Below are 23,866 nucleotides of genomic sequence, written 5' to 3' on the forward strand. Positions count from 1 at the left end.
GTCTGCAGGGATTTCTTTAAATATTTAAATGCTAATGTGAAAAAAAAAAACGTTTTTCATTTTTACTTACCCATTTTCTTTTCTGGCTTGTCCTCTGGGAAAACCAACTGCGGTAACTCTGGCTGCAAGCAGCGGCGGGGGGGGTTCCCTCCGCTCAGCCTACTTGTGTGATATCAGTCACCCGTGAGTTCTTGCTAATGACGAGTGAACCTACCAAGTCCTGGCTGTCTGGCTTGCAGAAACATTCAAGGTTTGGCTGGTCTACCTGCTGCTTTCCGTTATGGAAATACGGCACCGCTCTGAGCAGGGCGTGCTGCCTCGCTCTGGCACTGGTGGTGGGTTCGCCAGAGCAGGCTGGAGGGAATGGAAAGTCAGACCTGCAGGGATCGTGACCCAGCCGGACAAAGCGGACAGCTTTGGACAGGGTCCATGGGTTAGGTCCAGACTCCACAAACGTCCTACGACCCAAAATTGGAACCGTCTGTCTCGGCTGTCTCGGTAAGGCCTGTTGGTATGATAGGGCTCTGTGTGCTCAGTTTTTAAGACAACATGACAGGACTCCTTGTCTGACATGCGAGAGCACGGGAGGGAGGGTGCTGAGTTAGCGCTGCCAGCGCCGCGCTCCCGGGCCCCGCCGGCGCCCAGCTCTGCCGTGCAGCAAGCGCGGCAGAGACCCGAGTGCGTGAGGGGCCAGCTGGGTGGGTTCATTGCTGTCACACGTGGCGCCATGGAAGAAAAGGGGCAGGGGGCAGCGTGCCTGGGCTCGGATCTCTTCTTCTGCCACTTGTCCTTCTGCCTGTAAAAATGAAGGCGGCGAGGTGAAGGAGTCACTGATCTATCAGCCAAGGTGAGGAGTCACTGCACTCCTCACGTGCCCTGCAGCAAGTCTCAGACTTCCCCTAGCTAGAAGCGGTGCGGGGAGAGCACAGCTCGGGAGTACTGCTTGGAAATCAGAACTGCCTTATCTGCAGCTTCTGCCCCCCAGGTACTTGGAGATGCTGCTGGTGTTTCCTGCGCAGCTGCATCACCGCTTCCCCCGGCTCTGCCGCGCCGCCGGGGAGGAGCACCTTATTAGCGCGGCTCTTTGTGAGATGCCCTTGAGTGATTTTTTTCCAGGTGTAAATGCCAGGGGAGGCTGTACAGTGCTTCGCGTTCTTTCATCTCGGCAGGGTTTTGCCCTTTCTCCCAGCGTGGCTCTGACAGCAGGCTCAGCTCTGCTGCGGGTGGAATACAAACCAACCTCCCTGTTCAGAGCATGACAGGAATTGATTCCAGGCTGGGGCTTTTTCTCTAGGTTTCTTTTTTTCCCTCATGCTGGATGCTTCAGGGGTCTCTGGAGAAGTTTTGGGAGTAGAGATCGGTTGCTTAACCCCTTCTCTTCTGGGAGCAGGCAGCTCCACTGCAGACCCACCAGCTCCGGCACGTGGGGTGGACTGCAAAGCAGATGCAAGCTGCAATGCAATTCCCATCACCTGACAGAGTCGGAGGGAGAGGAACCGGCACATGGAGATATCTGCATCCGTACATCTCCTGCAACGAGCCATTAGGGCAGTCAGAGGGTCTGTTCTCTGCTCGCTGAGCACACAGCGGCTGCCATTAGTGCTAATGGGAGTTAGGCACGCGCACTGAGAGGAAAGGATGCCCCTGAGCTACAAATCTACTTGGCAATTTTATTATGTAAATAAATGGTGCTTGCACATACACCTGCTGCTGCTGCTGCTCGTGGTGATGTTCGTGGCAAGATACGTAAACAAACAGCGATTCCCTTCTAATAGATTTATTTCCTTTCTTGTGAGCCATTAAATTACCTCCAGATTTCATGCAGGTACAAATCTGTAGCAGTGCTGAAATCTCGCTCTGCCTTGCTGGACTGTGGCCCACAAAGCATGACAGCCACCTATTACTCTCAGATGTTGTTTGAGGAAGGCAGGTTAGCAACTGGCATCATCCTTGGCGTATCAGTTTCTTTGGATGTCCCCACCTCCCTCCGGGGCTTCTGCTGCTGCAAGGCCAGATCCTCATTGCAAAGAGGGTGAGAGCAGACCTCCCAGGACTGGGCTGAGCTAGGTGAAGGCGAAGCCTCATCTGGGAAAGCAGACTCCTCATTCAGCTCTTGCCGTCTGAATAGAGGGCAAATCTCTCCTTTCTTCAGATGCATTGAAGCAGAGCTTCAGAAATTGCTCTGGGCCTTATGAAGGCTCTGGATTTCGCTTGAAAATCCTTTCCCCCTCTCCCCAGCATCAATACCAGGGTCTGTTGGGCTCTCTAATGCCAGGCAGTTATTGATAGGACCTACAAGGAGAGCAGCCAGCTTCTCCAACGGCTGGTTCTCAACCACAGAAACGTATCTCCTAGCTGCAGTTGTTGTGCCGCTCTTTCCTCTCCTCCGCTCCCGTGGGTACGGTGGCGTCCCTTGGCAGGGAGATGGATAGCAAATAGGTACAGCCGCTGCCAGTGAGAGTGCGAGGGCGCTCGGTGCCAGCATCCACGCTGCCTCCCGGCTGTAAATTCCATGGCATCCCCCAGGGCTTCTGGTTCGGGAAGTGCAATGCCGGCACAGTCCCCCTGCGGAGATCTTGTCCCCAGCGGCTCTGCTGGGAAGGGTTGAGTCCTTGTGGAAAGGCTTTTCCACTTCACCATCCGCTTTCACAGGCAGAATCCAAGCAAATGGGAGCCCTGGAAGTTACTGGGGAGGGGAGATGTTTTCCTCATGAATAATTGGTGCATTATTAATATGCCTGTGTTTTTAAAGAAGTTTCAGACTCTCCCTCTCTGTCTCTGCCCCTCAGCAGCCTTTGATGCTTTATTAATGATTGCAGTGGAAACCAGTCAGACACTACCCTCAATACACTGAAACGAGAATGGTGCTGTTGAGCAGACTGACTTGTCGTGCAAAGGCGGCTCGTTTGTTTGTGGTCCTTGTGTTCAGTGAGCACGGGGAAGGCAGTTGCTATTCCAGGAGAGCAGGTGGGTCTAAAGGGCCCTGACTGGCCCTGAACAGCCACTCCGAGGCAGCGCTGTGCTGTTGCACCAGGCTCCCAAGGCAGCAGCAAGCTGCGCCCTGGGAGTTTAGCAGGTTTGACAGGCTGCACAGGGTGGGAAAATACATACGGAAAGCAGGAGTTAAAGATTTAAACTTTACACCCTGGTTCAGTACTAACAAGAAAATTTTCAGGGCTTCTTATAACTCAAAAGAGGATCTAAAAACTTGAGGGGAGGGTAGGATTAGGTGTTGTTTCTGGTTAAATCTGATGCCAGGAGATCGCAAGAGGAGCCCAGCTGTTTCCTGCCGTGTTTCCCTGCTGGAGCAGCAGCAGCAGATGAGGCAGCAATGGTGAAGCTGAAGAGAAATGGAGTAAACACCAGGAAAGCAGCCTTTCAGATAAGTCATTTTCCATCTCTGTGCCACACATAACATGCCTTGCAAGCAAGCTAATTCTCAGTAGCAGCTTGTTCTAGCAGCCCAGACACATGCTAAGGTCCCATCAAAGGTGATAAGGGAATGGTGAGGCCAGTTTTCCCACTCTCTTCTGGGATCTTTTATCTCCTTCCTCTGAAATAGAGGAATTGCCACCGTCATAGATGTGGTGCAGGACAGGGCTGTGCTTGCACCTAGTTGGTGTGAGTTGTTCACCCTGAGTTAAATTAGTTGCTTAGCTTGGTATAAAAAAATGAAACCTCAGAGAGCCAGCACAGCAGGAGCTTTGTTGCTCCTGCCGTAGGGTGGGGCCTGCCCCATTTCCTGGGGTCCTCCTGGCATCTCGCCTAAAACACCCTCGTTGTCCTCCGCTCCCTTCCCAGGGCCTTCATAGCTGTGGTCGTTAGTCTCTGGGGAGTTTTGCTAGTCCTTCCTGGAGCCTTGTTCCTCCACCTATGAAAGAAGAGGGATAATTCTGTGATCGCTTGTTAGTTGCTCTTTGTCGTATACACTGAAAGACTTGGATGAAAGGTGGTGTTCACTGGAAAAGGTAAGCCAAGATCCTTTTGCACCCAGCCAGGATAATCTGTGGCAGATGAGATGTGCACTGTGACACAACAGGCCTTTGCAACAGAGCAAAAATCTGGAATTTCAGAAGTGCTAATTACTGTTAATTAACTACAATTTGTGCTGGAAACCTCTGGAGCAGCCTGTTCCTAACCAAGATGGCTGACAGCAGTGAAAAAACGTTATTCATTTCCATGTAATAAATCAAGCTAAAGTTGCTTCTGTTATTTATCCTATCATTTAGCATTTCATTAAATAGATATGTACACATACATCATCATTGCTGCGGCTGTGTCAATCCCCTTCAGGAGGAATGCTGCCTCTAATCAATCCCAGCAGTGCGGCTCACCATGGAAAGGCTCAGGAGTCGCTGTGTTCAGGTTAGCATCTTGCTGCATATCGATCCGTCATTGGTAACTAATCAGCCACTTGTGTCCGCTCATCTTGTATGACCGATGTTCGACCACAGAGCTGTTAGCAGAAATGGTGGTGTTGCTTTTAAGGGGAGATCTGGCCTACAGAGAGCTGAGGTCTCTCTCAGATGGATCAGAGCTGGCTCCTGACCCGAGAGCTGACCTGCAGCCCTTGAGGAGGTCCGTGTTACAGAAAGCGTGCTTCTGCGGGGCCATTTGGCGTTGGGTTTTCCTTGAGCTCTGACGCGGTAACAGCAGCAACATGTAGCTGAGAGAAGGGGAAGGAAAGTCTTGTGGTTATTAGTGTTGAGCTAATAACGGTTCAGAACTGTTCTCTGTCATTTCAGTGAATTGCTTAATCTTTGCACCTCCTAAAGAGGGGTGGATGGTTCACGAGAGCATTGCTGCTGGTATGTAACAGCATGATGCTGGGATCATAAGGGTGGAGCATAGCTGGCAACACCTCTTGTCTTGTGGGAACAGCATGATAGAGGAGGAGGTTTAGGAAGAGCACTGGACTGTGTGGGAGATGGGCAGCCGTCTGCAGGAGCCGTTTACTAAGGCTGCCGCCCGGGATGGAGGTAAGCATGTGCACTGTCCTGGAGGATTCTGGGTGTGTTTGAGGCAGAGGGAGGTTTGCTAGTCCTTGGACCTGCCCCATGCACTGGAAAAGTCTCTTCTGCTTGCCGAGCTGGAGAACTAGGTCACTTTCACAGCAGGCAGAAATGAAGCAGAAGGTGTGGTGTTAAGATGGGCCAGGGAGCCACAAAGAATAGCGAAATAGTGGTGCTCTAGTAAGTACTTGTGAGCACATACAGCCCTCGTACCACTGAGGAACCTGTGTCCTGTCAAGGAAGAGCAACTAATGCTCTTGTCCAACGCTAGCAGCACTGGGCTCCAGCCGCTGTTCTAATGAACGTGCTGGTGCTGAGCTGGGCAGACGCGGGAGCCGTGTGCCAGAACCCTGCTGATCCAGCTGTCCCTCGTGGAGTGCAGCCTTGAGCTGGAGCTCCCCTTCCCTGCACAGGGTGCCAGTGTCCTGGATCTGGACCGGGGACACCTCAGGGTCCAGCCTGGGCGCTTCACCGCTTTGTCACTGTTGTCTTAGCATGGTAACCATCCCAGCCTCGTAGCCCAAGCTCACGCTGCCTGCCGCGCTGCCGTGGGCCTCCCTGCCCGTGGCTGATAGCTCCCAAGGATACGCAGTCCCTGTGGTCTGATGTGGGGCCAGCAAACTCCTTTCAGTGATGTCAGAGCAGCACTCAGACGCCTGCAAGCGTCCAGCTGCAGCAGTGTGTGCTCTGCTGGGCTGCGCCCTGCACTCCTGTGCCCCGGCACCTTGTATCGCATTCAGGAGAGGGGTTGGAGTCTCAAAGCTTGAGAACTTTCTGATTGGGTTGCCCCATCTAAGGGGCTAAAGGGAGGAGCTCCAGTTTGTCCATGCAGGGCCATGTGTTCAGTGCTCTTACTGTCCCAGTGCTCCATAAATAAATTCCCTTAGTCCATCCTAGCACACTGTATCAATCTTGTTTAATAGACTGGAAAGCTTATTGCATGGCGGCAGGTCGCAAGGAGTGTCGAGGTGATGGATTGCGCCTTCCTAGAGTTGAGCATCGTTGATGTATAATGAAATATTTATGATTTATTCCAGCTAATAAACTGGAGTGAAGTGTGTGATGTATGTGAGCAGATGGGGGATCTATTGATGCAGTTTTCGTTGTGTGGGGGAGGGAAAGGTGTATGTCCATAACAAGCACACACAGCACAGCCTCCTGTCCCTCTGTCCCACAAGGTAGGCACTTGGCTCCAGAGAGGACACCTGAGCTGATTCCTGTGAATGTTCTTTAACACTCGCCTGTCTAGTTGTTTGTCCACCCCACGTCTCCTCCCAAAACTTTTCTCAAGTGCAGGAAGCCCATGGAAGGGGGTAGAAGCAGTTTCGTTGAGCGTTGCATTTGGGGCAGTGTCCAGCTGAGAGCTGTGCAGGAAGCTTGTTCCAGGAGGAAGAGGAAGATCGCTCTGCGCTGTCCCCAGCCTGTGGGCAGGGAGGCTGCAGGAGTGCCATTGCTGTGGCAGGCAATGTGTCTGCGTTACCTATGAAAATAATTTCTGTGGATCTATGAGATCACTTAGACACTTGATTGCACTGGAAGGAGCAGGGAAATTTGAAGCCTGTGAAGAGAGGTGCTTGTTTGTGTGATGCACGATGAGCATTGCTTCAGCATGCTTTCAAAGTGAAAAGCTTGCTGCTCCGAAAGGGAAGGAGCATTTCGTGGTCTGGTACTGAGCTGTGTATGAGAGCCTAGGACAGAGCTAGTCTGTGGCAGGGGAACCTGATCCTACCTAGATGGTCTGGAGAAACTGTGCCCTAAAGCAGCAGGCCCCTGACCGTCAGCTGTAGTCCCACCATGGCATTGCACGCGTCAGCATTTGAGTTTACAGCCTTAGCTCTGCCCCTTCGTGTCTGCACACACACTCGGCTGTGTTTGCGCTCGTGTTAGCCTGGCACTGGCGTTGAGACTTGCTTGTGTCCTCTGCACACAGAGCAGTGTTCAGGCAAAGGGGAGCTGAGCCCCAGCCTTTTGCTCAGAGCCGGCTTCATGCCGACGAGTGTGTCGGGATTAGAGGTCAGGAGCTCCTGGCTCTTCACCACCTGCCCAGGCTGCTTGGCCAATTTTGCCTGGAAAATAAATCATCACCTTACTCACTGATGCATGGCTGCCAGCGGGTGAGCTCTGCCTCTGTCCTGGTGTGGGCCAGGAGCATCAACAGCCATTTTAGGGAAACTGTGGGAAACAGGGGACACATAAGAGTTAATCCTCAGCTCAGAGGCTGATGCACAACCTTCTGCCCACTGCGCTGTGCCGTGGAAAGCCGAGCGAGCGGGGCCGTTTCCCCCCTCCGCATCCAGCCGCTGTCCTGCCAGCTGTTCCCTTTTCTGCCTAATTAGCCTCCGTTTCGGAGTGCTTTGAGATCCTCGGCTGAAAGGCACCGGAGAAGGGCAAAGAATGATTATTCTGACTGCCTCGCTGAAAGCTTCCCAGGGGTCTGCCAGCTGGGACCCTGCCTGTCTCTCCGACATGCTTGTTTGGAGAGCGCGGCAATTCTCCAGGTAGAGGCTGGGCAGAGGAATGCAGGAGGGAGAGCGCCTTGCTCTGTCTTTGCTGTTTCAAAATGAGAGATCGTTGTGCCAGGAAGGCACCTGACAGCAGGGGATTCCTCCTGGAGTTTGGAAAAAAAGCTTAAAGGCTCCTAAAAGAGCAGGTGTCAAGCCCAGCAGGAGCGGGGCATCAGCACCGTTTCGGCAGGGCCAGGAGCTCTCTGCAGCCTGGAGCACCGGCCCCGAGATGGGGCTTGCAGGGAGGGGAGAGGGGGAGCCCTTGTGCAGGAGCAGCTCCAGCGCAGCTCTCGAGTAGCACCCTGTTCCGTCCACAGGCCTGTGCTTGGGCAAACTCTCTTCCCCCCTAACAGCCATCTTAATGCCGTGTAGCAGCTGCATGTCAAGGGGAACAGAGCTGGCTTAAGGTTGTTTTTCTGCTCGGTACAGTGGAATGCGAAGCCACAATGAAGCGGTCAGTGTTCATTTCTCACGGTGATTACAGCTCTGTTCCTACTCCAGCCCTTACAACAGGGACACGGTTTTTGAGATGGGCTATGTGGCGTATCCCCAGGCAGAGCTCTAGCTGGAGGCCTCGGTTCTGCAGGGGAGCATGACTGATTAAAAAACTTTCTCAGAGGTAGTTTCTGATTTGGCTGAGCAAACGGGTAAATCTAGGATAGCCGCTCACATCTGCAAACAGAGCTAAGCGTCTAAACCATTCGTTCCTCTGTTAGCACAGAGGACAACATGTGCGCCGGACTGTTTGTGGAAGAGCATGCTGGCAAATGCCATGGCGGGGTGGAGGGTGGTTTAGTCACAGTGGGGTTAGAGCTGATGTGGCCTGAACCCCTGGGCAAAGAGTGTCAAATCCAGTGATCCGAACGGCCAGCTCTGCCGAGACGCAGCTGGAGCTGAGTTACCGCCTGGCTCATGCTGGAGGAGCACTTGGCTGCCCAGCTTGTGACACCCATGTCCCTGTGGTGGAGGCTGTGGCCCATGGTGGCTTTCTCCAGGGTGCAACGGACGGTGCCCTGGTGTGCAGCCCTGTGGCACTGCCACGTGCACAGCTAGCAGGACCTTGCAGGCGAGGCTGTCACCAGAGAATCTCCCGGTCACATCTCTTGCAAAGTGCAAGTGAGGGAAGTCTGGTGGATGTTCCCTTGCCTGCCTGCCCGGCACTGTCCTGGGGCAGAGCGCGGGGACTGTCCCCAGAGAGGCAGCTGCACACCTCTTCTGCGTCACTCTGGTTTACAGTGTCTTTAGTGGAAAGGTGGGTTTGAGAGGTCCCTGCTCTCCGCCCCAGCTCTCTGAGTAGCACCAGGCTGGGCTCTTCATGAAGTTGAGACTAATTCGTAAAATCTGGAATGATTCATTAACAACAAAGGCCCTGATTAATATTCTTTTCTACTTCAAACACACATTTTCCTGCCCACCAGCCTTCCTCACACCTCTGAGACATTACTTTCCTCTCTGCACTCTTCATGTTCACATTTTTTACTCAAGCTCTTTGGAAACACAGAAGAGTCACTCCAGCAGCTGGGAGGCTTAAACAAGCAGCTCCAACCAGCTGGGTCAACAAGCAGTTTCTACTAGGAGGAAATCACTTAGCGAGATAACAAGGGTGGGAGAAGGAGGTGCACAGAGCCCAGCCTTGCCTCAAAGCGTGTTTACCCCGGGTGAGGGCTGTGCCTTGCACAGAGGTGTGAGTTTTGCAGCATCCAACAATGACAGAATTTGCTGCCACTGTGGCAGGAGGGTAAAATAACCCTCTTTTGCTTCTCAACAAAATACTTTTCCTTCCAAAGGGATTTTTTGCTGTTTCCCAGCACCTTCTGTTGCACTGTACTCAGTCTATAAAAGCACTGCATGATTACAAACAGGAGTGTCAGGGAAGTTTGCAGATCATCCTGCCACAGGGTACTTTTGACTGGGGTAGAGAGAGTCGCAATTGTCCCGGTTCTCAGTCTTTCAGGGATCTCATGAAATATGGGCCCTGTGGTCGAGCCAGGCTGGGTAATGCACAGATCAGGGGGAGGCCTCCTTCTCCAGCACTAGAGCTGTATGCAGGGCTGCTTCTAATGCTTCCTCTGCACTTCCAACACAGTGTTTGGGCAGTATCTTCTTAAACCATCCATCCCTCTTTCTTGCTCTTGCCCTTTTAACATCAGCTAGGTCCAAACTTCGTGGACAGTCTTGTCCAGGCACTTCTGACGTATATCACTGCAAAGGGAGGACTGAGGTCAGGCCTGTACTGGGGCCAGGCTGTCCTGGCCTCGCTGCTAGTGCCTGAGAGGGACCCTGGGAAAGGCTGTGCATGAGGCTGAACTCAGGTCTTGACTCTTACATTCACTGGCATCTGTTTCCTGCGGCTTTTCCCTGCAGCTTTCCTAAGTAAATCCTGCTGTGCCAAGAGAGTTACCAGCATCTGAGCTGAGTCTGTTCTGCTTCAAGCCCTTCTGAAAAAGCAACTAGGGAAGTGACGGTTGCAGTTTTTCATGCTGCAGCTGCAAATAGCAAAATGCGCTTGATCTGATGCTCAAGTGCTGAGCTTTGTTTATCGTGATGTTGTGGCTTTGGTTAGTAAACCTTGCAGAGAGTGTCCTCCGGTGCCTGAGCTGTTCTCCCCTCATCTGGTGGGGAGGCACTTTGTGCCTGTTGGGAAAAGGCTGGCGCTTTTCTGTAGAGCATTAGACACAAAGAAAAAGGTTTATAAATAACGTGAAGGTAGTGAAAAACCTCCTAGAAGCCAGGAAAATCCATGCAACAATTTGCAAGTCATTGTAGTGACTCATTGCTCTGGTGTAGTCTCGGTGTGCTGGTTTTCTGCTCGCAGACCCACAGCTGAAACTCTTGCTAGGGACCGGAGCTGGCAGTGTCACTGCATCAAGGCTGGCAACACATGTTCCCAAACAGTCTTTTCTCTCTCCACCCTTGCAGGCACCTGGGTAACGTCTGTCCCAGCGAACAGCAAGTGAGATCTCCGCTCCACCTAGTTCGTAGCAGTGGTTGTGTCTGTAGCAGACTCTTCCTGCTGTGCAGCTCCTGGGTGCTAAGCTGTACTCAGCACCCTTCTGCAGGGCTGAGGATAACAGCCATCTACCGAACACCTCTGCCTAATGAAGCCCAGTGGGCCAAACCCATTAGGGCAACGCTATTGCTATTCCCTAGTGATTGTACTTTGTAATGAGAGGCATCTGATAGTGCTTGGGGTTTACCCAGCAGATGCTAAGATAGTCCTAGCTCTAGATCTAATACAGGTAGAAGAGATTATTCCTGTCCGTTTACCTGAAAACTCAGTCTCCTGTGCATTTCTTCTATGTCAGAACTTCTCCAAGAGGTTAAGCATTTCATTTCTCCAGCCAAAGTGTTTTCTTAGTCAATAATTAGTTCAAATGTTTGCTTACAACACCTTTGATGTAGAACTGTTACAGTCTTTGCTAGGATCAAGCTGAGCAGTGTGCAATGGTGCTAGCACAGAAACTCCAGGAAGATCTTGCTTCTGTAGTTGTGCTCTTCGGAACAAAAAAGGCTCTTGTTTAGCATGTCCTGGGAAAGCCGTTCAGGCCCCGTGTTACTCCGAGATCTCTCCGCTCTGCAAAGGAGGCGCACAGAGTAACAGCCACAGGACTCTGTACTGCCAGGATCACAAGGGCTCTTTCATCTTTGTAACAAGTGTTTTGCAACTTTAAGAAAATGTAATTGCAGAAATGCTCTGGAGTTTGAGTTTGGAAATAGGATCTCCATTGCAGCTTGCCCGCTTTAGGGTGTTCGTTTGGGTAAAGCATGCATTGAAAGTACAGCAGCTAATTCCAAGTAACTATAGACAAGCCTATCCTATAAATATAAATGATCTTACCCGAAAGCCTCATTTCTAACACAAAAGTAATCTGAAAAAGGTCTTTTATGCCTTTCACTGGGTGCCTAATAGTGCAGTCCATGCCCAGGGCTGTGGTTACCGCAGGCTGAGCCACGGTAACTGAGCCACGGAGTGGAGTGGTACCTGCAGCGCCTGCAGGCTGATGAAACGTGCACAGCTTGCTCCGCGTGCGCTGAACGGGCAGTCCTCCAGGCAGCTCGCCAGGGGAGGCTGGTCCGGCCGTCCGGCCACGTCTCTTCCCTTGCTCCTTAGGGCTGTGCCGCTCATGCCAGCCTGCTACATGTTATATATATAGCATTGCCTGAAACTCCCATGCCGCACTCCCCACCCCCAGCTCAACTGGTGCAGGAGCCTTTTCAGTATGCGACTCAGCAGAGCCTTTAACATTTCGCGGAACAGATGCCCACTGAGCATCTTGAAACAAATCCAAAGGTAGCAGTGACGGCTGCTGTCAGGGAAACAATAATCCCATGGCCTTGCAAGCATCAGCTGTGCCTGAGCGCAGGAGTGGAGCCAGGCACAACAGAGGCTTCTTCCGCTCTCTGCTTTGTCTGATGAAAGAGCCTGGTCAGAGGTGTCCTGGGCGAGCGGAGAGAGAGAGATGTGGTGTCAGAGACTGTAATCTTCTCATCATCCCGAATCTCCTTCCCCGCACAGCTGGCTGCGAGGAAGCAAATACTGTTTCTGTCTGTGTGCTGTGGGGGGCATCCGAGCACGGGCACATTTGTCCTGACCCTGCTGTTGTGTATTGCTTGGGGTGATCCCTGCACAGCCAGAAGAGAAAAGGCTTTGGGAGCAATGCTGACGGGAGCGGGGAGAGGTGGGGGGTTGCTGCCCTGTGCTCTGTGATTTTGGGGTTCACCTCTCTCCAGCTGAGCTTGTTTCTCTGCTGTAAGCTCACGTGAGTCTTCTTAAAAGTAAAATAACAGTAGTGCTGGACAGCTGCTGCGGCAGAACCGCCGTAAGGGCAGGAGGACGAGGTGTGTCTTCGGGCAGGCTGGGCTCGGGGCTCTGGGATCTCTTTCTGCGGAGTTGTCACATAGAGGTGAAACATCTGAAAAGTGGAGGGGATTAAAAAGCAGGTGACTTGTGTGGCACTGTGCTGTCCGCGACAGTCCTGGCCTCGAGGTGCATGGTGCCGTGTGCCTGGGGGAGCAGCGGCCTGTGTGCCGCAGCCCAGACACTCGCAGCCAGGTTGGCAGTGGGGTAGCCCTGCCCTGAAGACTTTACAGTCTGGTCCAGGGAGGAGAAGTGGCTAGGCAGCAGTAAAGACAGCTGTCCCTGTTTCACGCAGCCAGAGATGGCGTTTCTGGAGCAGGATCGCACAAGCAGCTCAATATCAAACACAGAGTTTTATGAACCTCTTCCAGTGCTTCCTGCGGTGATGTGCTGGGTGCTTGCTGGGAGCACCCGGGAGCCACGAGTGTGGCCAGTTGGAAAGGAGGGTTGGCAGGACATGTGACTTGGCAGGTTGTGTCCTCTTATGGCAGAAGAACTCCATTCCCCGCTCAGCAATCCCACCCATCGTCTCTGTTTCCTCCTGCCAGCCTGGGGAGGGAGGTATCCGTACTAGCAAAGTGCTCCGAGATTGCTGGGTGGGAAGCGCAGCAATCTGCAGCCCTGTGGAGGTGGAAGCCTGCATAATGGAGCAGAAAAAGCTCCAGGAGCCGTGGGGGACTGCATGCAACAGCGACTGCAGGGCAGCATGCGGGTGCTGAGCCTGCGCTGTGTGCGGCTGGTGCCGAAGTGCTGGGCACACCAGATAGGGACCAGTGTCCAGAGCCCCAGGGGATAAGGGAGCAACCCTTGTCACCAGGCCTTGGTACAGTTTCAGGTTTGGAAATGATGTTTTTAATACTGTTTTACGGGAGCATGTGGGGGAGAGTCATTAAGCAAGCGACAGCATCCTTTTAACTAGTCTCCCTGGCACAGGAAATCCCTGCTGGCCCGGAAGCATCGAGTGCTTTGTTGCACTGGATGCGCCGGCTTACAAGCCACTTGATGTGCTCGGCTGGTAGCAGATGGCGCGGGGCAGAGGGTAATGTGGCTGTCCTCCGCGGACGGCAATCCCCCGGAGCTGCGAGGAGCGACACACACAGTATGCTCCGTCCTGTCACCACGGGAAGTGACAGAACCGCTCTGAAGCTTGGTTTACACGAGGGAAGACACAGAAAGAAAGAGACAGGGAGAAATTACAGCGCTCGTCACAGAAGCTCGCTGTAATCACAGTAACACTACCAAATGCCTGCCATGCCGCGCTGCCAAGGCGTGCTGTAGGTCGGCCTTGGAGGGTGTCTGCCTAAGGAATAATGATCATGCTTGTGGGGACCAAGGAGTCCAAGGTGAACTGCGAGGCATGGGTCTCCTTCCGCTGGCTGAGTTCACCCTCCCCACGCTGGTCTGCTCAATCTGGAATGACTGTTACTTCCTTTCCATTGCTGCGTGCTGAACATCTGGGAAGGTGACAGCTCGGGGAGCGCGCCTTCTCCAAAGAGCCCATTTTCGAGTTGGAAGCAGAAGCTCTTTGAACGTGGGGCGCACCTCCGTTGGCAGGCGCGAGCCGACTCGAGCAGGTCCTGCCTGTGCTCCCGGCAGCCCCAGGAACGCAGGGGACAGCGGCGCAGAGACGCTCGCGCAGGCTAGACACCAGCCAGCTTGGATCCAGCTGCCGCCCAGCTGAGTCAGCCTGGCACGGCGCCCGGCCTTCGCCGGTGCCAGGCTGGAGCGCAGCGCCCGCCGCATGGCTGCACAGCTTGTGGGGCCGGCGCAGTTGGGCACATGGCACCGCGCTCCACAGAGAGCGCCGGCTGCTGCCGGCTCAGGTGTTTCGTTACAGTCGAAATCCTGCCGAGGTCCTCCTGCCGCTGGAGAGAACAGCAAGCAGAGACTTCCTTAGCTGGAAAGAGTATCCGAAAGCAGTCTTGAAACCAGGCTACCGCAGGGCTTGCTCTCCTGCTTTGCCAGGGCCCTGTGCACCGAGCGGACGGGGGGCCAGGCAAAGCAGAGGCTCTGGTGCAACGCTCCTCGCTGGCAGTTGGCCTCTCCAGTACCCAGCACTCATGCAGCAGTTTGCTTTGCCGATGCACTGGAGAAATCGGCAGCGGTGACACCTCACCTGCCGACTGCCTACCTCAAGGGCATGCGGAAATGTGAATTCAGTTCTCGCTCACTGTAAAGAAAGATAAGGGGAGGGAGTAATCTAGTCAGCCTCAGGGAACTTCAGCTGTCGATGTCAGGAGACCTTGGTTCAGATGAATCTCCTGCCCTCAGCTAAATCTGTCTCATGAATCCAGTCCATTTCTTAGACCGTTCCCCCTATGGTGGAACGGCAGACAGTGGAAGTGTGGCAGCCTCGGTCCGCTTAAACGTTGGAGAACTCTGTGTCATGGAACCAGGTCCAAATTCCCTCTCCTCTCCCTGTCTTCTCTCTATGAATAAGCAGCTCCTGAGCTCACTGCTGAAGGCTTGTGGCTCTCCAGTCCCTCGGTGACACATTTTAATTAATATTCGCTTTCCATTTCTGTGCCAGTCACACAAGCCACATCACTGATATCCGGTCACGGAATGTAGTTTGTCACAGCAGACAGGAATTCTTTTCAGCCCCGAGCAGCCAAATATCCAGAAAGCCCTAGTTTAAAAATTTCCCACAACTTCAAAATATTCCAGACAGCCTTCAAAGCACATGGCCATGCTTTGCGTGAGAGCGCCAAGAGGAAGGTAAGCAAATATGTGAACGATTAATCATTTCCTGGCTGATCCGAGCAACATGGGAGACCCAGAATTTTGGCATATCCCAACTGAACGGGGACACAGCTCTTCTGGGGAGCAGCCCTAATTTCAGAGCTATTTCTGACTTTTCATTGCTGTGACATTACAAATCTCAAAGTGTTCAGAGCCTTTGCACTGCTGTTATGCCACGCATAATCTCTTTGGAGTGCCACAGGTGAACTGGAAGCTAGTTTCATAAAGCTGCGTGGACAGTAGAGACTTCCTATGACACCTGAATTTTGAAGAGTCCGTGTAGCACTGCAAAGGTGATGTCCCCTCAGGTGAGCGTTAGGTGCTGCTGTGGCCAGACGCTGACCATTGCAGGGAGTGTAATCACCCTGCTAAAAGCTCTGTTATGAAAGCAGCATCCCTGGTGGAAGAGAGCACCAGAAGGAGAACTGAGGCGGAAAAGAGGGGGATGCGATGGAGGTGGGTTTCAGCTTGGGCACAGCGGTGGAGAGCGGAGGCTGCCAGCCCCCAAGGGAGCACAGCAGCCTGGGCAACAAGTGGGCTCTGAGTTTGTGTTCTGCTTTTTCCGTTTTCCTTTGGTTCAAATTTTGTAAAGTGACCCTTTCTTTTAGAGTAAATCTCTTCTAAGCTGCCTGGCGTAGGAGTGATCAGCTCTGGGAAGCCCAAGGCACGGTGTGTCCCGAGTTAAAGCGAACAGGCCCAGCCGGGGATGGAGGCAGACCCTTTGCCTGGCTGCACTGCTGGCCAGACTCGGGAATGCAGGCGTCAGAGTGCACTTACCATCTGCAAGGGTCGCTAAACACCTGAATTTGGGGAGAGCATGTCGCTGCATCGAAGAGAGCTTTTACTTGGCGTAGTCATGTTTGTAACTGCTTTCCATGGGGAGGAGTTGGATCCATGTTGCTTAGCCCTGCAGGCCGCTCCTGAAGTGTGACTGTCCCCATCCGAGAGAAGTGAGTGGCAGAGGGGTGCTCACCGGTGCTTGGGTGACACTGTGAGTCCCCCAGCAGAGCAGAGAGGACCTTTGGGACAAAAAGAGCTGCTCATCTCTGAAAGATGCTTGCAGTCCTTGGGGAGTAGGTGGCAGTGGGGAGGCTGTCCCCTGGGCCCCCCAAAAAGGTCCTCAGGTCTCAACATGTCGTGGAGTATGCACGGTGCTTTTAGTGTGCTTGTTGCACCGCTTTCACCCCAACCAGAGGTTTAGCGGGTTCGTTTTGGCTTAGCAGGCTCATGCCCTGGGATGCCGGGGTCCAGGATCCTGGACTGTCCTCGTTCCTCAGTTTTTCGACTTGCATCTGGAGCAGGTTGGGCGAGAGCTGCTCTGGCGAGAGTCTAGAGCTCTGCAGCGAGCGTGGGAACTCCTGCAGCCCCAGCAGCACTGATTTACTCTGCTCAGGCCTTTGCTGGGAGCTGCTTTTTCAGGCTGCCAATCTCTGTGTCATCTCTTGTGTTTGAGCTTTCCAGCCAGCAGTGAAATAAGGTCTGTCAGCGAGACCGCAGTGGGGGAGCGGGCTCGGTGTGTGGACACAGTGGAAGTGTGTATCATTAAAGAGAGAATGGAGATTGACGTATAGGTTAAAGCTAAGGGTCCCCTGGTGCTGCTTTCAAGGCTCTGAAATTGCAGTGCGAGGTGCTGGGCCCCCCCTCGCCCACCGGTTGGCGAAGGCTCTATTAGCAGAATGTGAGTAATCATCTTAAGTAGCTATCAAAGTGCAACAGCTTGTTAAGCGTTTAGCCAGGTTGTGCTGACATGACCCCTCTCCTCAATCTTCCCCGACGCGGCGCGGGCGCCTAATTACGGCATCACACCTGCCACACGCCTCCCCCCGCCGCCCCCGAGCCCGCGGAAGGGACAGGTCGGATTCGATGCGTTGTTAGACCAGGCGCTTTCTCCCGACACGTCCCCCGCCCATCCTCGTCGACGGCCGCGGGGAGCGCGGACGGCCCCGTTCCGAGCGGGAACGTTCACCACCAGCACCCCCAGCGCGGGGTGGCCGTAGGGGGCTCGCGGGTCTCGCTGTGGTCAGCGCGCACACGCGCACTCCTGCACGCAGCCCCGTACAGCCGCTGCAGGGGCGCGTCTGCCGGGAAGGAGGGAAGCGGCCTTTGCTGGCTCCTGGGGACACGTGTCTCGTTGCCGTCCCTGGCCAGCGGCTGGGAGGAAGAGCAGGTTTGGGAATACGCGCTGGAGGCTGAGCAGCCCCATGAGTGGGGACATCGAGGAGGAGCCGCATCCGGAGAAAGGGGCTAAATCGAGCCTGGGTCTTTGCCACGCACGAGGAAGGGGCTGAGCTGGGAGCCCCGGTACCGTGTGGTCCGTGGGGAGGGCGCGCTGCGGAAGGGACCTGCCTGCAGTCATCGCTCCCGTGCTCCTCGCTCTCATATTGAGTGCGTATCCTTATTCTTCCCCCAGGAAGAGCAGCGGCTGCTCCCTCTGCGTGTCCCTGGGAGCAAGCTGCGGCGGGGGGAGGAGGAAGGCTGATGCCCCATCCCCGGGGTCTCTGCCGAGATGCTGTCGGCCGTTGCGCTGGGCATGGTTCCCTGCACGCGCCGGCGCGGGGAGCCGGGCTCGGGGCCTGCCTGGGGCGTTGCCTGAGCCCCGCGTCTGCACCGCCGGAGACGGTCTCTGATGGAGCCTGCTTTGCTTTCAGGAGACACGGCAGCCTACAAAGATGGCGTTTACTGGATCAAGGGCCGCACCTCCGTAGACATCATCAAAAACGGCGGGTTTAAAATCAGCGCTCTGGAGGTGGAGCGTCATCTGCTAGCGCACCCTCACATAGCAGGTACGGTGCTCCGCGCCAAGCCCCCTCGTCTCCGCCGCCGTCACCCCGGGGGCTCGGGGCAAAGAGCTGCCCGTTGCGGCGGCAGCGGGGCAGGCAGGGGCCGCGCGAGCCTCCCCAGCACGGCTGCCACCTTCCCTGAGCAGGCACCCAGCTCGGGGTACCGGGGCCGCTGCTCGTAACCACAACCCCCCGAGCTTTCCACAAGCTGCCCGCGGTGACGCGCTGCTCCGGCCGGGAGCACGCTGCCGTGTCACCGTGCCGTGGTCCCCGCGTGTGCCCTGGTGAGCAGGGAAGGTGGGTGGGAGCCCGGCTCGAGTGACAGCCCTGGCTCAGAGGACGCGGATGTGAGGCTGCCTGGGGTTTCTTGCCTTGAGGCTGTTCTGCAGCCTTTCCGTTAGCAAGGCTGGGTCTGCGTGAAGAGCAGACTGCATTCAAAGCCCACCGTTCGTTGTCTCTCGCGGCTGAAGCCAGGAAGCTTGCAGCTGGGTGCCGAGTCAGCAGCAGCGCTCGTCTGATTTTAGAAATGAGACTCTAATTAAATCTGTCCTGACCTTGTCTGTGACCCTGTTCGAGGGGCTGAAAGCCGTGCCCCTGGCTCGGCACAATTCTGTATTCTTCACTAGCCTCCCAGCTGACTCTAAATCACTCAAGCCGTGGGGCTTCCTGCCTTTTCCGTGGTGAAAAGCTCTGCTCTTGGAGATTGTGTCGGCACAAAAGTCCCTGATATATTCAGCCCCAGATTGCTGTTCTTACTGACATCCTATACTATCTTCCTCCACGCCCTCTTCTTCCCTGCGCACAGGCACCGCTGCCCACCTAGCAGTGGTGCCAAGCCATCTCTTACACCCACCCTCTGATCACCAGAGACTAATCGAGTTTCTCGGGCCGAATGTTCTGCTCTCTCTACAGATGTGGCCGTGATTGGGCCCCCAGACATAGTCTGGGGCCAGCGGGTCAGTGCAGTCGTGCAGCTGCGCAAGGGGGAGATGCTGTCTCTGAAGGACCTGAAGGACTGGGCCAGGTAAGACTCCATCGGGTGCTGCAGGGTGAGTAGTATTACATGCCAGGCTGGTGTGAATGGCAGGTTTAAGGCCTGTAGCATCCTCATGTGGGGACTTGGTTACAGGAGGGATAAAGGGGTGGCTGGTGGTGAGCATCTGGCTGGAAGCCGCACGTCATGCCTCAGGCTCTAGGGATGAAGAACACAGGTCCTACCAGGCAGTGGCCAAGCACACGAGATAATGGAAATGAATGGGCCTCTCACCCCAGAAGTGCCTTTGACAAATGACCTGTTTGGTGCACAGAAGCGTCTCTTACTCCGCAGCAGTAGGAATAGTGCTCCCTGTAGCCAGAAGGTGCTTTGCGGTGAATCAGTGGAGCTGTCATCAGCCCAGAGCTCACCCACTTACAGAAAACACAGCACAGCAGAGAGCAAGCATTAAGACAGGATGCAAGAAGGGAAGCTTCATGTTTTCTCAGCTCTTTCCCAGTATTGCTGCAGGCTTTGCTTGCTTCCCTTCCTACCCAGTGGAAAGCCAACTCAGGCCAGTCCCCAGTTAATCCCAGAGACCTCTCCATGGGGTGTGGAGCACAGAAAGACACCAAAACTTGTGGGCCTTGCATGGAGGCATCACAGTACCTACTGGCATGTGCCATCCTGGAGGGCATGGACAAATCAGAAGCTCGCTGCTCTGCAGCATTTTCAGCATGAAAGCCTGTGTCTCACTGTTCACGTCGGCCAAAGGAGAGGCCAGCACTGGCGTTGTGGGCATTAGCTGCAGGAGGAGAACATAAGCAAGCCAGAGCCAGGGCTGGGAGACAGGAAGAAAAGTCATTGGGTTTATTGCTAATATTCCCTTAGCAAAATTTGTAATAGTAGGTTCTTCCTTTTCCTGGCAACTCCCTCCTTCAGGCTGTGGATATTTTTGGCAAGGCTGGCGCTGTTTCATGAGCAGTAGGAGCACTTGTTTCATCAGGGGCTGCACAGCCAGCCAATTAAAGATTTCCCCTGGATTTGCAAAAATCACAGTTGGGGAACTGCAATTTAGCGAGTGCAAGGAAGATGCTAGTTGGCCGGCTGCTGCTCTGATTAAACAGTTACTTAGTGAGAAGAGAGAATCAAACAAAGAAACCAAGCCCACGCTGGTCGCTGCTTGGGCAGAGTGGCCAAGACCATGCCTTGCCATCACTCCTGCTGGCACCTCTGCTTCCTGTGCGCATGTGTTAACCCTCTGACCACCAGTCCTCTGGGACTCCTGCTTCTTCCAGGGCAGCCCACAGCAGTGAACAGCCTTGGTTTCTTTGTGTTGATGCCTCCTTGCAGTCTCTCTCTGAGACTCTCTTGCTTGTTTGGGCTCAGCATGTTGCAGTAGGTACAGATCCCCACCAGGTTGGCTGGTACTCTGGTCTTCTTCATCTAGGACCCTCCCTGAGCCCCAGTGTAGGGCCAAAGCAGTGGAGAGTGAGGAAGGAGAGATCTTGAACGTGCCGTGCATTGGCTGCTCATTCCTGAGGCAGGGATATTGGCGTCTCCAGCAGGTCCCTTCACCCTTGCTCCAGTATGTCATGACCCTTATTAACTCCTGCACAAATGGTAGACCAGAAGGGCCAGCATGGCCCACAGAGAGCAGTCACTGCCCCTGGTGGCAGAGCCTGCAGGGAGGCACTGCTACACGTGGCTGCTCTTTACCAAGTCACCTGGCTGTTGCTGGTGACAGGTTGGCCCTGGCAGGGAGCTGTGCTTGGCCCCTCCGTGCACAACTTCCCCTCTCTTGCCGGGCTGTCCAAGTGCTCCTGGGATGGCACAGCAGAGCCAACAGCACCTTGGCTACTCCTGCTTTTTCTTGTCTGATCCAATGCTGCCCTTCAATTCTGCCAGTTCCTGGGGGAGCAGGGGCCCTCGGAGCTCTGCTCCAGCACCACTCTTCCCATGCTGTTCCCAGCCCTCTGCAGGCCAGCCATGATGCTGTTTTGCCTGGGCAGAGCAAGGGTAGGAGCCCTTTAAGCAGAAGCCAGTTGAGATGCAGGAGGAGACAGTCAGCCGCTGTCTAAGGTCTTCAAAGGAGAGTGGTGTCCTTTGCCCGTGTGCTGCCACAGTGCTGTCTCCAGGCACCACACTGGCTTTTCCCCTCCATCTCTGTCTCTCCCTCTCGCCCTGTCTCTCCCCTTTATTTTATATGTCACTTACATTTGTTTGGCCCTTTTCTCGCACTCACTGGCAGGAGACACATGTCCCTCTTCAGAGTGATTCATTTTGCAGCTTTCGCCTCCAATCTTGCTTCCCGGTGACAGGCGCCATCCTGAGTTAGAGCCATCCATATGGCGGGGGGTGTCGGTAGCGGGCTCGCGGGGAGGAGGGCCAGGGCGACGGTTGAAGGGCTCGGCAGACTTGGCATCTCACATTAGGATCAGTGCCAGGACGCTGCCTGCCAGAGCTGGGCATGGCCCCAGGTTGGTGACACACAGGCAGCAGAAGGCAGGAGAGCCTCCCCCTGCACACACGTGCTTCTCAAAGGGCACGGGGACTTTGTGAGCTTGCTCCGCGCTCGGACTCGCTCCCGCCAAGGAAAGAGGCCCCGGCGGGCCTGAACGTGAGCACGGGGCTGAGGTGTGCCGTCGCACACGAGGAGACACGGCCCGCCGTCAGCGCACGTGGGGAGGGGGCCCACCTGCGATCCCGGGCCCCTGGGGCTGGGACTGGGGAGTGTGCACAGGGTTGGGCTTCCTTAGCGCTGTGTTTGCCCCTGCCATTTCTGACGCGGAGGATGGATGGGTCTCCGTTAGCAGCTCCTGCTCACTTGCTGAAGGCTCTCTGTGCCCTCTCCTGATGGTGCAGATCGGTATTTTGGGGTGGTGGCAGGATGTGTTGTGCTCAGCCGAGTGCCCTGGCTTTGGTGTGGCCTGGGGCTGGTAACAAGGTCTATCAATCAGCAGTCCCCAGTGAAACAGATCCAAGGTCCAAACAGAGTCCAGTCAGGAGCAAAAGGAGATGGGGCCAGAGACAGGCAACAGTGTGAGTCCAAAGTCCATCCAGGAGCCAAGGCCAAGACAGGGCCGGAGACAAGCTATGATGCACATCTGTGGGCTCTATCCAGGAGACAAGCTTGGGGCTGAGGTTGTGCCAGGAGACAGGATGGGGATTGCACACCTGTGCCATAGCTCAGGCTGGGGCCGAGCTGCTGTGGGGCTCCTGGGCCAATGGGCAGGGTGTGGCTGAGGGCCCAGGTGGGGCTGGTCAGGGCCCTTAGGTCCCCTCAAGGCTTGTGACAGCTGACACCACAGACACATCACTCTCCAAATCATCTTCAGGCATCTGCTTACAAGCCCCATGTATGTCAGTGCAGCAGAGGTGGAACAGGCACCTACCTGCAACACCTTCCTTGTGCCCCTCAGCAGAGGTGAGATGACCCCCTTCGCCGCCCCGTGACGGAATCAGCTCAGGGCACAGCGGGCGGCTCCTTCCCCCTGCGCAGCACAGACCTTTTTGTTGCTGCTCTCCCTAGAGCTGCATTGAGTCCTCAGGAGAGAGTCAGGCTACGGTCTGTGGTCAATCAGAGCTGCTCATGCTGCAGCCCCCTTTGGCTGTCTCCTCCAAGCGAGGGTGCGGGCTCGTCCACCACCCCACGCACAGCTCAGGCTGAGCACGGCGGGTGCCGTGCAGACACCAGGGACACTCGTTCTCCGTGCAAGCAGGGGGGCGGGAGCCACATTGGTCCCCACGGACAGCAGTGCTAAGGGCTGTCACTGCCGCAGGCGTCCGTGCGGACTCGCGCTCTGCTGGGAGAGTGGGTGGCCAGTGTCTGGTCCCGAATGGTGCTGTCTGGTAAAGCCGCGGCTGGGGTTCCTCAGCTGTGTGCTGTGACTAGCTGCAGAATGCAAGTCTGCTGCCAGGACTGAGCAAATCTGCCCCGCACCCGGGAGAGCTTGCAGCGTTTGAGAGCTCCTGGGAGACTTTCTGAGAGGACAGAGGGCCTGGAAGCACAGGTTTCTATCATCAGCTTTAACGGACTGTGTTTCTGTGCTGCAGAGAGACCATGGCACCTTACAGCATCCCCACAGAACTGATCGTGGTAGAGGAGATCCCACGCAATCAGATGGGAAAAGTCAACAAGAAGGATCTTCTGCGGCGCTTTTACCCAACCTAGTGCACGGCCAGGCCAAGGAGCCCTGGGGTCCTACACTGCATCTATTTCCAGAGTTTCTGAAATGATGCTGTCTAGGTACCAGCAGTGATGAGCAGTGGCACTTCTGGGCTCATTGCAATGGTCACAGTCTTGTCCATGAAATAAAGTCCAATAAAAGCAGGATTCATCCCATGTAGCCTTCCTTTTGGCTGACCTGACCATGGAGCTGCAGGTTCACCTTCCTTGCATGGCAGCACGTAACCCTGTGAAGGGAGGCAGCTGAAAGCGTCCAGGGCTGCCCTGCTCCAGAGGTGTGTAAGGAGGAGGCAGCCGGTGCCCAGCTCGGCCATCCCGTGAGAGGTGATCTGTCCCCGCTGGCTGCCCTGGCTACCAGCCGCTGCTGTGGCAGATCTCGCCTGTGCCAAAGCGCACACAGGCGAGCGCAGGGTTCATCTCTCCTCGAGCTGCAGCTGCGTGATGACCCCCTCTGCATCCCTTGAGCTGCTGCGTGCAGCCTGGCACCGGGGCACCTGGGCCCAGGGTGCAGGTGGACCCCGCTGGTCCCCGGTGAGTTCAGTGACACATGGAGGGGGGCTAGGGTGATACTGGCCTGTCAGACCCAGTCTGCTGGGTGGGAAAGTTCATGCAGGAACCCCTGGCTCTTCCGCCTTGTCTCCATCTGGCTCTCTGGATGATCATCTCCGTTCCTGTTCATAGCTCCCTGCCTCAGGCCGCGTGCAACTCATCCCGTTTCATCCCCAGATGAAATTACTCTTTCAGTTAAACTCCTGTCTGCAGCCAGCTGCAGTGATGCCTGCTGGGTTTGCCTCCCTTTCTGCCCTTT

At 55.0% G+C, this 23,866-nt stretch overlaps 1 protein-coding gene across 5 annotated transcripts in view; it reads left to right on the forward strand.

Annotated features, from left to right (window-relative positions):
• Positions 1–23,214, forward strand: part of ACSF3 (acyl-CoA synthetase family member 3) — a 102,565-nt gene extending 79,351 nt beyond the window's left edge. For all 5 annotated transcript variants that reach the window (XM_062586704.1, XM_062586706.1, XM_062586705.1 and 2 more), the window contains 3 exons: positions 17,765–17,899; positions 18,809–18,920; positions 22,926–23,214. In XM_062586704.1, coding sequence (XP_062442688.1) covers positions 17,765–17,899; positions 18,809–18,920; positions 22,926–23,043 — 365 coding nt within the window. In that variant the 3' untranslated portion in view covers positions 23,044–23,214. The remainder of the gene's footprint in view (positions 1–17,764; positions 17,900–18,808; positions 18,921–22,925) is intronic.
• The last annotated feature ends 652 nt before the right edge of the window (positions 23,215–23,866 follow it).

Source organism: Rhea pennata, chromosome 13 (assembly GCF_028389875.1).
Source record: "Rhea pennata isolate bPtePen1 chromosome 13, bPtePen1.pri, whole genome shotgun sequence".
In the NCBI taxonomy this organism is placed as follows: Eukaryota; Metazoa; Chordata; class Aves; order Rheiformes; family Rheidae; genus Rhea; species Rhea pennata.